The sequence below is a fragment of the Leucoraja erinacea genome, chromosome 45 (genome assembly GCF_028641065.1).
Source record: "Leucoraja erinacea ecotype New England chromosome 45, Leri_hhj_1, whole genome shotgun sequence".
NCBI classification, from domain to species: Eukaryota; Metazoa; Chordata; class Chondrichthyes; order Rajiformes; family Rajidae; genus Leucoraja; species Leucoraja erinaceus.
In genome coordinates, this window is record NC_073421.1 from 719,488 (window position 1) to 734,527 (window position 15,040).

At 48.6% G+C, this 15,040-nt stretch overlaps 1 protein-coding gene across 5 annotated transcripts in view; it reads left to right on the top strand.

The window, feature by feature from the left end:
* The window catches only part of pak1 (p21 protein (Cdc42/Rac)-activated kinase 1), a 155,128-nt gene that overhangs the window by 108,073 nt on the left and 32,015 nt on the right, over positions 1 to 15,040 (top strand). For 4 of the 5 annotated variants that reach the window (XM_055664811.1, XM_055664810.1, XM_055664809.1 and 1 more), the window contains exons 3-5: positions 11,639 to 11,739; positions 12,959 to 13,106; positions 14,332 to 14,369. In XM_055664811.1, coding sequence (XP_055520786.1) covers positions 11,639 to 11,739; positions 12,959 to 13,106; positions 14,332 to 14,369 — 287 coding nt within the window. Of the gene's footprint in view, positions 1 to 10,746; positions 11,087 to 11,638; positions 11,740 to 12,958; positions 13,107 to 14,331; positions 14,370 to 15,040 lie in introns of those variants that run through there. The other variant, XM_055664813.1, reaches the window with a different exon arrangement.

The following is a 15,040-nucleotide window of genomic DNA, read 5'->3' on the forward strand; positions in this document are numbered from 1 at the left end:
CAGCATGGAAATGTAAAACATTAGAGGCCATCGGTTTAAGGTGAGAGGGCCGAAGTTTAAAGGAGATGTGTGGAGCAGGTTTTTTTTACACAGAGTGGTGGGTGCCTGCAAGGTGCTGCTAGGGGAGGTGGTGGAGGCTGACACGATCGTGGCGTTTACGAGGCACGTGGGTATGCAGGGAATAGCGCGGTGGATGGGATTAGTTTAACTTGGCATCACGCTGGGCACACAAACTGTGGGCAGAAAGGCCTGTAGCTGTGCTGTAGTAATGTCCGACGTTTCACCTGAGTCTCAGGTGTTTGTGAAAGGCCATTGTTTCACCCATGGAAGGATACGGCCCAAATTCAGGCAGGTGAGACCAGTGTAGATGGGGCATGTTGGTAGGTGTGGGGTAGTTGGGCCGAAGGGTCTGAAATGGATGCAATGTGAGGTTAATTAGCGCTGTTGAGAACAGGTGATCGATGGTCGGCATGGACACGGAAGGGTCTGCTTTCATATTTCTTCTCTTACATTAGGTGTAAGTCAGTAACATAACAAGACAGAATTGTGCAGTGCAAGTGCACAATCTTGTTATTCTTGGCCAGCCAGCGCTCTTTCACTGTCTGTACTGCAGTTGGTTTCTTGTTTCCGCATCTGGAGAGTCACAGTGACCTGATTCAGCGAGCAGCAGAAGCATCGGTGGAACTGCTCCGTGCTTCCTCATCCTTGTGTCAGGGCTGCCATCTGCTTTTCAAATGAGGAAGGTTTTGGACGTATACACCTCGGGATCTTCGAGTTTTAAATCAACGCCCCTGCCGCCGTCGGTGTTGGAGCCGGGAGTCAACAATGTGGGCGCTCGGTGGTTGCAGCGCGCTGCTTGCATCACGTCAGGAGCCTGCACTGCAGTTGAAAGTAGTAAGTAGGTTTATTGCCTGCACATACAAGCAAGAGGAAACTGCAGATGCTGGAGAATCGAAGGTTACACAAAAAAGCTGGAGAAACTCAGCGGGTGCAGCAGCATCTATGGAGCGAAGGAAATAGGCAACGTTTCGGGCCGAAACGTTGCCTATTTCCTTCGCTCCATAGATGCTGCTGCACCCGCTGAGTTTCTCCAGCTTTTTTGTGTAACCTTCACATACAAGGAATTTGCCTTGGTGCTCCGCCCACAAGTAACAACATGACATACAGTGACAGTTACGAATACTCAGAAAACACTAAACATTAATAATAATAAAACATTAATGATAAAACACCATTGATCAAGCATGTGAACCAACCAAATATCAGATCAAAGGGAGGCTACAGATTTTTGGCTGTTGAGTTGCGATGTTTTCCGGGTCGTATCTCCGGTCGCTCTGCGGCCTAACATCGATGGAGCCGGAGGCTTTGAGCCCCTCTGCGGGGCGTGGACTTAACATCGGAGCCGATCCCTTGCCTGGGATCAACGCTCCAACCGCGGCCTGCGGACTTTACCATCGTGAGCTCGCGGTCTCTGGAGAGGACGACTCCCGGCTGCAACACCCAACGACACAGAGGCTCGACCAGCCCTGACCCGGGATCCGATCACCCGGCGCGGGAGAGCTGACATCCCCCCGATGCAGGAGCTGATCGCCCCGATGCGGGGGGCCCAAATGCCGCTGGCTACAGGAGTCAAGATCGTCCCGTCAACAGAGGGCTGGAGGCCCCTGTCCGTGGGGGAACAAAGGGAAGAGATTGAACTATTTTTCACCACCCATCACAGTGAGGAATGTGGAGGAGTCACTGTGGTGGATGTTTATGTTAAAATGTAGTTTGTGTGTTCTGTTGCTTTTTATTTGTATGACTGACTTGGCAAATGAAATTTCTCGTATGTTGCAAAACATACTTGGCTAATAATGTGTTATTGTGATTGATTGTGAATGTGAAAGTGAAGAATCGGGGCCATCTAGTGTATCTAATTATCTTGAAGACGGGTCCCAACTAGAACTGTCACCTTCCATATCCTCCAGTGATGCTGCCTGACCCACTGAGTTCCAGCATTTCATGTTTTACTCAAGATTCCAGCATCTGCATTTCCTCGTTACAATCCCTGTTTGAAGAAACTGCTTCCTTCATCAAAGGTCGTGTGGGTTTTAACATATTCCGAACAGGACATGCTTTGTATGTGTAGGAAGGAACTGCAAGACGCTGATTTATACTGAAGATAGACACAAAGTGCTGGAGCAACTCAGCTGGTCAGCCAGCCTCTGTGGAGAAAAGGAACGAGTAACGTTTCGGGTGGGAACCCTCCAGTCTGAAAAAAAAGTGTTTGGACCCAAAATGTCACCTGTTCCTTTTCTTCAGCGATGCTGCCTGACCCGCTGTGTTAGGGGCCTGTCCCACTTAGGCGACAATGTCTACAACAACCTACCACCTAGTCGAAGTCAAGCTACCGACAATCGCCGACCCAATCGTCGTACTTAGGACGTCCACCTGCGACCACACCTGAGACAACCTACAATCATACAGGCGACAACCTACGTCCACCCGCGGCAAGCTACGATAAGCAACTGTAGACAATTCAGTCGCCGGTACCTGTCGCCAGTTGTCAACGTAGAATTCACCAAAGTCGGCACCCGGCGACAACCTACGCCATCCCAGCGACAACACATACGACAGGAGAAGACAAGCTACGTCAAGCCCACAGTCGCCAAAAAGTTTGAACATTTCTAAATCCAGCGGCGACCAGAAAAACGTTGTAATTCTTTAGGCAACTTGAGGAGACAACTCACGACCATACAGGCTTCACCCCGCAACCATGTGAAAACAGCCTAGTCGCTGAAGAAATCGCCCAAGTGGGACAAGCCCTTTACTCAAGCACTCAATCCTATGGCCTGGACACAGACGTGGTTGGGGATAAAGGGTCACCATCAGGATCCTGTGCCTTGGAAGGGGTTGGATGTGTTCGGGGGAGATTGAGGACTAGACCCAGTGCCCTTGGAATTAGCAGTGGAAGGAGAAGATGCATTTGATTATGGCACACAGAACAAATGTTGAAATAACGGAGGATGTTATGGTGCAATCTTCTAGGCGGGTAGCGTTTTTACAACAGAATGGTTGAGGAAACTGGAGCAGGAAAATACTGAAATGCCTTGCCACAGTCATACAGCGTGGCAACAGGCCCTTCAGCCCAACTTGCCCCATCTACACTAGTCCCACCTGCCTATGTTTGGCCCATATCCTTCTTTCCTATCCATATACCTGTCCATTTGAAGACAGGTTCCAACCCAAAACATCACCAATTCTCTTTCTCCAAAGATGCTGCCTGACCCGCTGAGATACTCCAGCATTTCGTGTCTATCTTCGGTATAAACCAGCATCTGTAGTTCCCAACGCATGTATCTGTCAAAATGTCTTTTAAGCATTGTGATAATATCTGCCTCACCTAACTCAAGTTCAAGTTCATGTTCAAGTGAGTTTATTGTCATGTGTCCCTGATTAGACAATGAAATTCTCGGCAACTCATTCCATATATCTGTATGTAAAATACATTGCCCTTGTTAAATCTTCCCCACCCCTCACCTTAAACCATCATCCGTGGTCCTTGACTATTGTAGATACATTGTGGATAATTGGCATAAGAGGGAAATTGAGATTTTGTTTTGTGGCAGTTTTATTATCTGTGATGCACTTGGTGAACAGGAGGTGCAAGCAGACTGGCTGGTGATTTTCCAAAGGAAATCAATGATGGAAAAGCAGGAAATGTATAGCTGCCAGATATACAGAGATCACAACTGGCTGGACAGCTCCTTCCCGAATGCAGTCATATGTGCAAGATTCTTTAGTTCTCTAAACTGTAATTTAGGAAGAAGGGCATGTTTCCGATCGGAAAGAGGGTCTAGACCAGAAACATCACCCATTCCTTCTCTCCAGAGTTGCTGCCTGTCCCGCTGAGTTACTCCAGCATTTTCTGTCTATCTTCGGTGTAAACCTGCATCTGCAGTTCCTTCCCACATAATATGTTTTTGCCATCAGGCTTCTGAACTCATAAACACATCATATATGTTGATTGTTTGATTCACTATTGTCTTTTACCTCCCAATGCCACTTATCTTATCTTATCTTAATTTTATCCTTGTAATATCATTGCTGAGGTGACCCATTGTCTTGTCAAACACATTTCACTGTCCCGTTGACCCTGTGTTAACCTACATATGACAAATAAAACTGAACTGGACTGAGGTAGAAGGGTGAGCAAGATAGGGCTCTTAAAGATAGCAGAGTCAGGGGGATATGGGGAGAAGGCAGGAACGGGGTACTGATTGTGGATGATCAGCCATGATCACATTGAATGGCGATGCTGGCTGGAAGGGCCGAATGGCCTACTCCTGCACCTATTGTCTATTGTGGAGCAGGGCTAGAGTTGCTGCCTCACAGTGCCAGAGGCCCAGGTTCGATCCTGACTGCAGGTGTCATGTGTACTGTTGTCTGCACGGAGTATGTACGTTCTCCCTGTGACCTTGTGGCTTTTCTCCCACACTCCAAAAACCTACAGATTTGTAGGTGAATTGGCTATGGTCAAAATTGTCCCTAGTGTGTAGGATAGTACACGTGTATGGCGTGATCGCTGGTCGGCGCGGTGGGCCGAAGGGCCTGTTTCGGCACTATCTCTAAAGTAAAGCTGGATTGGAGCGGCTCCGTTAAGTTTGCGGATATCTACCACCTCTCTGTCAGTGGTTGACTTGTTATACACCATGTGTTTGATTAACTTTAAAGACGATTTTCTTCTCCTTGACACCTGTGGATCAGGATGAATGTAAGCTTTGGTGTCATGCCAGCCTACATATCTCTAACTCGCAATGTCAACACACATACACCTGAGATTTGAGCTACTATATCAAGCTGTCACCTGTGTCTGTTGTTGAGGACGTGCAACTTTGTGGGCGGCATGGTGGCGCAGCGGTAGAGTTGCTGCTTTATGCCACCAGAGACCCGGGTTCGATCCTGACCACGGGTGCTGTCTGCACGGAGTTTACGTGTACTTCCTGTGAGCGCATAGGTTTTCTCCCACGCTCCAAAGATGTGCAGGTTTGTAGTTTAATTGGCTTCTGCAAATTGTCCCTAGTGTGTAGAATAGAATTAGTGCACGGGCGATCACTGGTCAATGCAGACTCAGTGGGCTGAAAGGTAGACAAAAATGCTGGAGAAACTCAGCGGGTGAGGCAGCATCTATGGAGCGAAGGAATAGGCAACATTTCGGGTCGAAACCCTTCTTTAGAAGGGTATTCAACTTTCGCTCCATAGATGCTGAAATGCCCATTTCCATGCTATATGTCTAAACTAAATTGAACTTTACATAAGACATAGGTTTAAGGTGAAAGGGTAAAGATTAAATAGGAACCTGAGGGGCAACGTTTTCACACACAGAGTGGTGGGTATATGGAACGAGCCGCCAGAGGAGGTACTTTGACAACATTTAAAAGACATTTGTACGGATGTATGTGTGGGAAGGAACTGCAGATGCTGGTGTAAATACTGGAGTAACTCAGCGGGACAGGCAGCATCTCTGGAGAGAAGGAATGGGTGACGTTTCAGGTCGAGACCCTTCTTCAGACTGATGGACAGATACATGGACAGGAAAGGTTGAGTGGGATATGGGCCAACTGTGGACAGGTGGGATTAGTGTTCATGGCTCCCTCAGCTCAGCCCTCAGTAACATCATCATCGTTGCAAACATTAGCGACGCAGTGGCGCTGGTTTCTGACGGGAACGGTGACAGACGCACCACACGTCTCTGTCCTCCAGTTCCTGCCGACTTCAGCCGCTGGAAGTACAGGATTGTGGTGTGTGTGTGTTTTATCATCGTTCCTTACAATGCTGTGTACGACAGTGATCGCAACTTCTACTGAAGTGTGGATGGCCGTTGGCTCGCTAGGAGCTCATCCGCCCTTTGACAGGTCTTTGTTTTTGGTCCTGCTGGGGGTGCACAGCCCCCTCCACACCTGGCAAACCAGGTGGGGGAGATGGTTTAGTCGCTGACTATCTGACCATGGAGCAGGTAGCACGGGATTACATGGTACCCGTGGTGGGGGGAACTCCGCCTGACCTGACCTCAGTAACAAGCCAATTCTATGCAGTTTCTCCTCATAACTCAATTGCTCCAGTCTAGGCAAGTGCCAATGGAAACGCAAGGAACTGCACGTGGTAGAGTCCTGAGTAAAACATTCAGTACTGGAGTAACTCAGCAGGTCAGGCTGCATTTCAATAGACATGTTGGATCTGGACCCTTCTTTGCGGATTTAAGGTGTGCTCAGCTTTCCCAATCAGTCTAACAAAGGGTCTCGTCAAAATGTCACCGATCCATCCCCTCCCCACAGACGTTGCCTGACCCGCTGAGCTTCTCCAGTGCTCTGTTCTGTAGAGCCTGCAGTTGGGTCATCTCATTCCCAGGGTGTACGAGGAAATCTGAGCAGCAAAGGCTAGTTTTGAGCCTTATTGTTCATTAGATCCAAGAAGAAGGGGGCGCTGCAGTGGCAGCAGCCTGTCAGCAGCGCGTTAGTTTTTTCAACTTTTTTAAATTTTTTTAGTATGTTTTAAAGTATGTTTTTTAATGTTTCTCGGTGTGTTTTGTGTGGGGGGTGTAAGAGGGAAACCGCTTTGGTCGCCTCCTCCACGGAGAGGCGACTTTCCAGGTCGCCTCCCCCGTGGCCTAACATCAAGGATCGGCGCGGCTTTTCCCGGAGACGCGCCCGGGGCTTCAGCAGCGGACGCAGCGTGGACTCTCGTTGTGGAGCGGGTGAGCCCTCGCTGGGGCTCGCTGGAGGGGAGCGCTCCGTTTCGCTGGCCCGGGGCAGCCGGCAGCCTGAAGCCGCGGTCTGCAGAGCTCCAGCTGGTGCGGCGTCTACAGCCTGGGATCCCTCGTGGGGGACCCGGGGGAAGAAGAAGCCATCACTGCCGGCCCGCGGCCAACTTCTACCGCGGGGCCGGCATGGACTTACCATCACCCCTGGAGGGGAGCTTTGACCACCGGCCCTGCGGTCTGCGGCGCTTCCGGCTGCGGCGCGGCGGGAACCTTAAATCTTCGACCGCCAGCCTGCGGCCTACACCAGCCTGAAGCCGTGGTCTCCGGTGGGGAAGAGCCGATCCTGGACTTACCTTGACTTTGACTTTGTCCTTTACCATCTGGACGCCCGCAGCAACGGCTGCGGAGGGTGGAGGTCCCGACCACGGGGGAAAATGGAGCAGGTCTGACCAAGCTCTGCGCCTTCCACCACAGTGATGAATGCTGTGGTGGATGTTTGTGTAAAATGTTTATTGTGGTTGTGTGTTCTTTATTACTGTACCGCTGCTGACAACCCAAATACCACCGACCCTGGTTGTGTGGCAAATAAAATTCTATCTATCTAATCTAAGATGAGCACATGGTAGGTGTACATGCTTCCACCGTAGCTGTCAAGGATTGGTCATGATCACGTTGAATGGCGGTGCTGGCTCGAAAGCTCCTGCACCTATTGTCTGTTGTCTACTGGCATGGTGGAGGCAGTTTTGCGCGTTCTGTTGCATGCACCTGACTGGTTTCCCCATGCGCATGGTGCATGCAGCGCGTTTGTTGCATCAATTCCTGCATCTTTCTGTGCAGAGTCACCATCTAGTGGCAGCTGTAGTACTTCAGAACTTGTATTTAGAATTTCCAAATTGCTTGTTCACAGACCTAGATTGAAGGGTAAGAATGTTGGGTTTGTTGAAGATACTGAGGTCATTTGATGATTTGTTTTGGATTATTGGGGTGTACTTTAGCAACAACGTGTTGATACTGATCAGCATGGGACAAGCGGAGGGAGGTGAGTACAGAGCAGGGTTTGGGCTTCCGACATCATTTACTTCCATAAAGAAGGCATATGATATGCGTTTTCATTCACAGGCATTGAGTGGAAGTCAGGACGTCAGGACTTTGATGATGCTGCATTTGGAGTATTGTGTGGAGCTCTGCTCGCCTAATTACAAGATCTTTTATACAATGACCAGAGGGTAGACAGTCAGAAACTTTTATTCCCCAATTGGAAAAATCCCGATCCCGATCACTGGCGTTCTCCCTGAATTCCCCATTTACTGGCACTCCCCCCTAATTAACAGCTGCTTATGTGTGGTTAGCCCATTACAAGGAAAATGTGGAGGCTTTGGAAAGGGTGCAGAGGCTGCTTACCAGAATGATGCCTTACATGATGGTTTACACTTGGATTGTTTTCTCTGCAACACCAGAGCTTGTGAGGAGACCTGCTATATTAAATTACATAGAAACATAGAAAATAGGTGCAGGAGGAGGCCATTCGGCCCTTCGAGCCAGCACCGCCATTCATTGTGATCATGGCTGATCGTCCCATATCAATAACCCGTGCCTGCCTTCTCCCCATATCCATTGACTCCACTAGCCCCTAGAGCTCTATCTAACTCTCTCTTAAATCCACCCAGTGACTTGGCCTCCACTGCCCTCTGTGGCAGGGAATTCCACAAATTCACACAACTCTCTGGGTGAAAAAGTTTTTTCTCACCTCAGTCTTAAATGACCTCCCCTTTATTCTAAGACTGGCCCCTGGTTCTGGACTCGCCCAACATTGGGAACATTTTTCCTGCATCTAGCTTGTCCAGTCCTTTTATAATTTTATATGTTTCTATAAGATCTATTTGGTCTCACCTGTTCCTTCTATCCCCGGATGCTGCCTGTCCCGCTGAATTACTCCAGCATTTTGTGTTCATCTCCAATGTAAACCAACATCTGCAGTTCCTTCCGAAGCCTGTGTCTATATTTGGACACACCGAGATTGTTTGTGATGCATCTATTACAACTATTGATCATAATTGTTTTGAAAGTCCTGTGAGATTGCCGGCATCAAGCTTCCTCAGTGACGATAAAGAACATTTTGATTATTAAAATGTTTTTATATTTTTGTTTCTATGGAGACCACCTTTGAAAGTGTGATGCAGAACCTGATCATCAGCTTGAGAATACGTACACCCACATTGCTTGCGCCTACGTAAATCTTCCACCCACTCTCAGCGTCACGCAGTCTTGCTGGAGTTGGAGGAAGAAATATATTTTACTTTGCTTTTGCTGGGCATTCGTCGCCCCACATGGCAGAAGATGAGCAGGGAATCTGGGCCGAGATTCCCGACGTGGTGAGAGCTCTAACGCCAGAGGCAGCGAGCTCCAGATGAGAGGTCGTACCAAGCCCGGTTTGGCTGCTGAAGAACCTGCATAAATAACCCTTTCACAAAGTTAACTGGAAGTTCTATTATCCATGTTAGTGCCCACCCCTCAATCAAGACCACACACTGGTTACAGCGGGTCAGGCAGCATTTGTGGAGAAAAGGAATTGGTGAGGGTGAGGGTCGAGGCCCTTCTTCAGACCAAAACACAATGAACTTGTGGGATCTTGATGTGTGGAGAATGTCTAGAGTGTTGCTGATAGTATGATCTATGGATGCTGAAAGGTATGTATGTAGAAATGTTGCAGCAGTGTGTATGCATGCAATTCAATCTTTATTCTCCTCTAAGGTAGACAAAAGTGTCTGGGTGTGGCAGCATCTATGGAGCAAAGGACATGAGCAACTTTTCGGGACAAAACCCTTCTTCAGACCTTTATTCTTGTCTAGTTTTTTTAAATCTGTTTACTCGTATCTAGTTGCTCTCGTTGCTCTCAGCCCTGTTCCATTTTCTTTCATGGGATTGCGCTGTGTGTGTTTACTGCATGTACGTATCTGATTCTGATTGCTCCCTCTTATTCATCATAGGCCCCCTCGTGCTCGATCCTTCGCCCTCCTCTAGTACACACTCCTCTCCTGCCTATCGTGCTCTCTGTCCTCCCCTCTCTCATGCCTCCTCCCCTCACACCTCTCTCTTGTGCTATCTCCCTTGTCGGCCCCCTGTCCCATCGTGCTCTCACCCCTCTGTCCCCCCTCAATCCCCCTCTCGTGCTCTCTGCCCCTCTGCTCCCCCCCCCCATTCCTTCCACTCCCTATCTACCCTTGTGCTCTCTGCCCCCCTGTTCTCCCCCACCCTCCCCATGGCCTGCCCCTTCTATCCCCCACCTAGTGCTCTCTCCCCTCTGTTCTTCCCTGCATGGGTGGATCATTCCTTATACTACACACACACACACACATAGGCACACACACACACACGCACACGCACACACACTCACACACACACACACACACAGTACAGTAGCTGATCTGTGTGGAAGCAACAACACGGAATCAGAATCCCTCAAATCCCAAGTGTCAGATTTGCAGTCATGTGCCTCCACCTGGCAGATTGTTTCGAGGCGAAAACATAATCACGTTTAAACAGCGAGTGAAGCCAGTAGCAAGGACACAACAGCCTGGTATTGTTGATTTAGTGACTTCTCTTCCCCCATCTCATTTTAAACCTTTCTCTTGCATCTCTGTCATTGACACTCTCTCTCTCTCTCCCTCCCTCTCCCTCTCCCTCTCCCTCCCCTCTCCCTCCCTCTCCCTCTCCCTCCTCCCCTCTCTCCTCTCCCTCTCTCCACTCTCTCTCTCCCTCTCCCTCTCCCTCTCTCCTCTCCCTCTCTCTCTCTCCCTCTCTCTCCCTCCCTCCCTCTCTCCTTCTCTCTCTCCCTCTCTCTCCCCCTCTCTCTCCCTCTCTCTGTCTCTCTCCCTCTCTTCCTCTCTCTCGCATTTCTCTCTCCCTCTCTCTCTCTCGCATTTCTCTCTCCGTCTCCCTCTCTCCATCTCTCTCTCATTGCTCTCTCTGTCTCTCTCTCTCTCTGGCATTGCTCTCTGTTTAATTTAGTATAGTGTCCAGTGGGAGAATGCTCAATGTACTGGAGTAATCCCATCATCAATGTTACAGCAGTGAAAGGCCTCTATGTCCGCTGTGTGTTGCCTGCACAGTGTGTTCACTGCCGCCCACTATTCTGGGATTTGCTAGCTCCGTGCAGCAGCAGTGAGTCGAGGAGAATTCACTGCTCACCTTACACCTGGGACATCACCACAGATATCGAGCTGCCTACGTGAGAGAGAGTGAACGCGAGTTATTAAGATGGCAGTTCATTTAGCAGCAGATGAACAGTGGAGAGAAATGATCATCAGAAAAACACAAACCAACATCTAACGAGGATGGCGTTACAGAGTGAGTGCACCCCTGAAGGGTTCTAACGATGTGTCAACACTCATTCCAGTTTAGTTTAGAGATGCAGCGTGGAAACGTGCCCTTCGACCCACCGACCCCACGCCGACCAGCGATCCCCGCACACTTAAACATTAGTCTACACACACCTGGGACATTTACCTTTGCCAAAGCCAATGAACCTAGAAATCTGTGCGGCTTTGGAGTGTGGGAGGAAACCGGAGCACCCGGAGAAAACCCCGCGCAGGTCACGGGGAGAAGGTACAAACTGGCCACAGACTGCAGCCGTAGTGAGGATGGAACCCTGGGTCCCTGGCACTGTGAGGCAGTGACTCTACCACTGTGCATCCCTTGTTATATCTGGTTGATCACAGATCGATCGTACAGTGTCTGTGGTCCAAGTCTACTCTCCTGTGAAAATATATTTCTCTCACCTTCTCAGAATGCATCTCACTCGACGTAACCTGGTTTCAAGATTGTATGACTCTCTTATTGGTTGAAGTTTTGTGTCCTGTTTTGTTTTGTCCACTAAATGGATCATTTCTTGACCCGCAGCCAACAGAAAAAAAGAAAGGGAACGGCCCGAGATCTCGCTACCTTCTGATTTTGAGCACACAATACACGTTGGATTTGATGCTGTCACTGGAGAGTTCACTGTGAGTGACTTTGTGCTTTACACTGGATGGATAATAGGGGTGTGGCGGATGAAATTGTGTCTCTAGTTTAGTTTATTTTACATTAACAGGCCCTTCGGCCCACGGAGGCCGCGCTGACCAATGATCACCCATTTACTAGTGGCACGGTGGCGCAGCGGTAGACAATAGGTGCAAGAGTAGGCCATTCAGCCCTTCGAACCAGCACCACCATTCAATGTGATCATGGCTGATCATCCCCAATCAGTACCCCGTTCCTGCCTTCTCCCCATATCCCCTGACTCCGCTATCTTTAAGAGCCCTATCTATCTCTCTCTTGAAAGTATCCAGAGAATCTGCCTCCACCGCCCTCTGAGGCAGAGAATTCCACAGATTCACAACTCTCTGTGAGGAAAAAGTGTTTCCTCGTCTCGATTCTAAATGGCTTACCCTTATTTGTAGAGTGGCTGCATTACAGTGCCAGTGACCCAGGTTCGATCCCGACTACGGGTGCCGTCTGTATTGAGTTTATACGTTCTCCCTGTGACTTACGTGGGTTTTCACCGGGTGTTCCGGTTTTAATCCTGCTCTCCAAACAATTGAAGGTTGGTTTAGAGATACTGCATGAATTTGGGCCCTTTGGCCCATCGAGTCCATGCTGACCAGCGATCACCCAGTGCACTAGCTCTATCTCACACACTAGGGACAATTTACAGAAGCCAATTAACCCACAAACTTGCACACCTTTGGGATGTGGGAGGAAACCGGAGCACCTGGAGGAAACCCACACAGCCGCAGGGAGAACGTGCAAACTCCACACAGCACCCGGGGTCAGGATGGGACCCGGGTCTCTGGCACTGTAGGGCAGCAGCTCTTACCAGCTGCACCCCTGTACTGCAGATTCACCGATTCATAGAACGGAACAAAAAGCTGGAGTAACTCAGCGGGTCAGGCACAATCTCTGGAGGAAAGGAATAGGTGACATTTCGGGTCAAGACCCTTCTTCAGACTCTTCAGATTGGTCTGAAGAAGGGACTCGACCCGAAACGTCACCTATTCCTTTCCTCCAGAGATGCTGCCTGACCCGCTGAGTTACTCAGCTTTCCGGTTTACACCAGCATCTGCAGTCCCTTCTCACACCTCACCGATTCATAGATTCATAGCTGGACATTTACTTCCCTTTAGAATGTTTTTGAGTCACATTTGTGTTTCTCATCTCTCTTTCTCCTTTCCAAATTTGCAGGGCATGCCAGAGCAATGGGCTCGGTTGTTGCAGACATCGAATATCACAAAGCTGGAGCAGAAAAAGAATCCACAGGCAGTGTTGGATGTTCTGAAATTCTATGAATCAAAAGAAACATCAAACAGTCAAAAATACATGAGCTTCACAGGTGAGAGGAGATTTGGTCATAACCGTTTTCCTCTGGGTCCCCTTCACCATCACTGTTCTTGCTCAACCTCTCCATGCCTTGTAAAGCAAGATTTGAAAATGGAAAAAAACTCAGCAGGTCAGACAGCGTGTGTGGAAAGAGGAGCAGTCACCAATTCCGATCGGGGGGTCGATTCTGACTGTGACCACCCTGTGCTGTCTGTGACCACCCTGTGACCTCCTCTTCGTACTCCAGTTTCATCCCACGTCCAGGCATGTGGGTTTGCAGGGGCACCGGCCTTCTTAAATTGCCCCTCGTGTGCCGGGAGTGTGTCGAATGTAGAACTCGTGCTGATCTCCAGCGCAGACCTGGTGGGCCATACGGCTCTAACCTAAACTAAACTGAGAAATAGGGAAACCAGTTGGTTGCTTCAGCAGAGAATGAGGATGTCGGAGTGTGAATGATGGAATATGGCATGTTGGCCTTCATAACAAGAGGAGTTGAGTATAGGAGCAAAGAGGTCCTTCTGCAGTTGTACAGGGCCCTAGCGAGACCACACCTGGAGTATTGTGCGCAGTTTTGGTCCCCTAATTTGAGGAAGGACATTCTTGCTATTGAGGGAGTGCAGCGTAGGTTCACCAGGATGGCGGGACTGTCATATGAGGAAAGAATGGAGCGGCTGGGCTTGTACACTCTGGAGTTTAGAAGGATGAGAGGATATCTTATTGAAACATATAAGATTATTAAGGGATTGGACACGCTAGAGACAGGAAACATGTTCCCAATGTTGGGGGAGTCCAGAACTGAACTCCTGGACTCCTCCAACATCGGGGAAGCAAATGCAGGAGTTACTTGAAATTAGAGAAATCAATATTCATACCGTTGGGTTGTAAGCTGCCTAAATATGAGATGCTGTTCCTCACATTTGAATCCAGATGAAGGATACGTGATTTGAAAAGATGGCAGCTTCTCTCCCCACAGATGCTGTATTGACCAGCTGGATATTTATAGCAATTTTGGTTTTTATTAATATTTTAGTTCACAAAACGGCGACATAAACATGATGACTCGTGTACTTTCTCAGTGTATATTGTGCCGATGTATAGTGAGATTTTTATTGACCTGCACATTAAAAAAAAGTCACTGTAGCTAAGCAGGTGACAAAGTACCGTTGGACCAGTAGAGGTTTAGAATATTTATGTGAATTGTTCATTACAGCACACGTTTCTGCTTTTCTGCTCTACAGATAAGACAGCAGATGGTTATGTAACCACGAATGCACTGGTGAGTTCTTTATTCACATACCTTATTCTGAACATTGTCTGGAAACTGTGCAATCTTGTACTGTCGCCGTTGCAAAGCTCCAGGGGCGGCTTCTGGATCAAGTTATCGAATATTTATTCTTTGTCTTTTCTGGTTGATCATCCTGAAGTTTACAAACTAAAATCTCAAAGAATTAGACAATAGACAATAGGTGCAGGAGTAGGCCATTCGGCCCTTCGAGCCTGCACCGCCATTCAATATGATCATGGCTGATCACCCAACTCAGTATCCTGTACCTGCCTTCTCTCCATACCCCCTGATTTCTTTAGCCACAAGGGCCACATCTAACTCCCTCTTAAATATAGACAATTAACTGGCCTCAACTAGCTTCTGTGGCAGAGAATTCCACAGATTCACCACTGTGTGTCTTAAATGACCTCCCCTTTATTCTAAGACTGTGGCCCCTGGTTCTGGACTCACCCAACATTGGGAACATTTTTCCTGCATCTAGCTTGCCCAGTCCTTTTATAATTTTATATGTTTCTATAAGATCCCCCTCATCCTTCTAAACTCCAGTGAATACAAACCTAGTCTTTTCAATCTTTCCTCATATGACAGTCCCGCCATCCTAGGGATCAATCTCGTGAACCTACGCTGCACTGCCTCAATCACAAGGATGTCCTTCCTCAAAT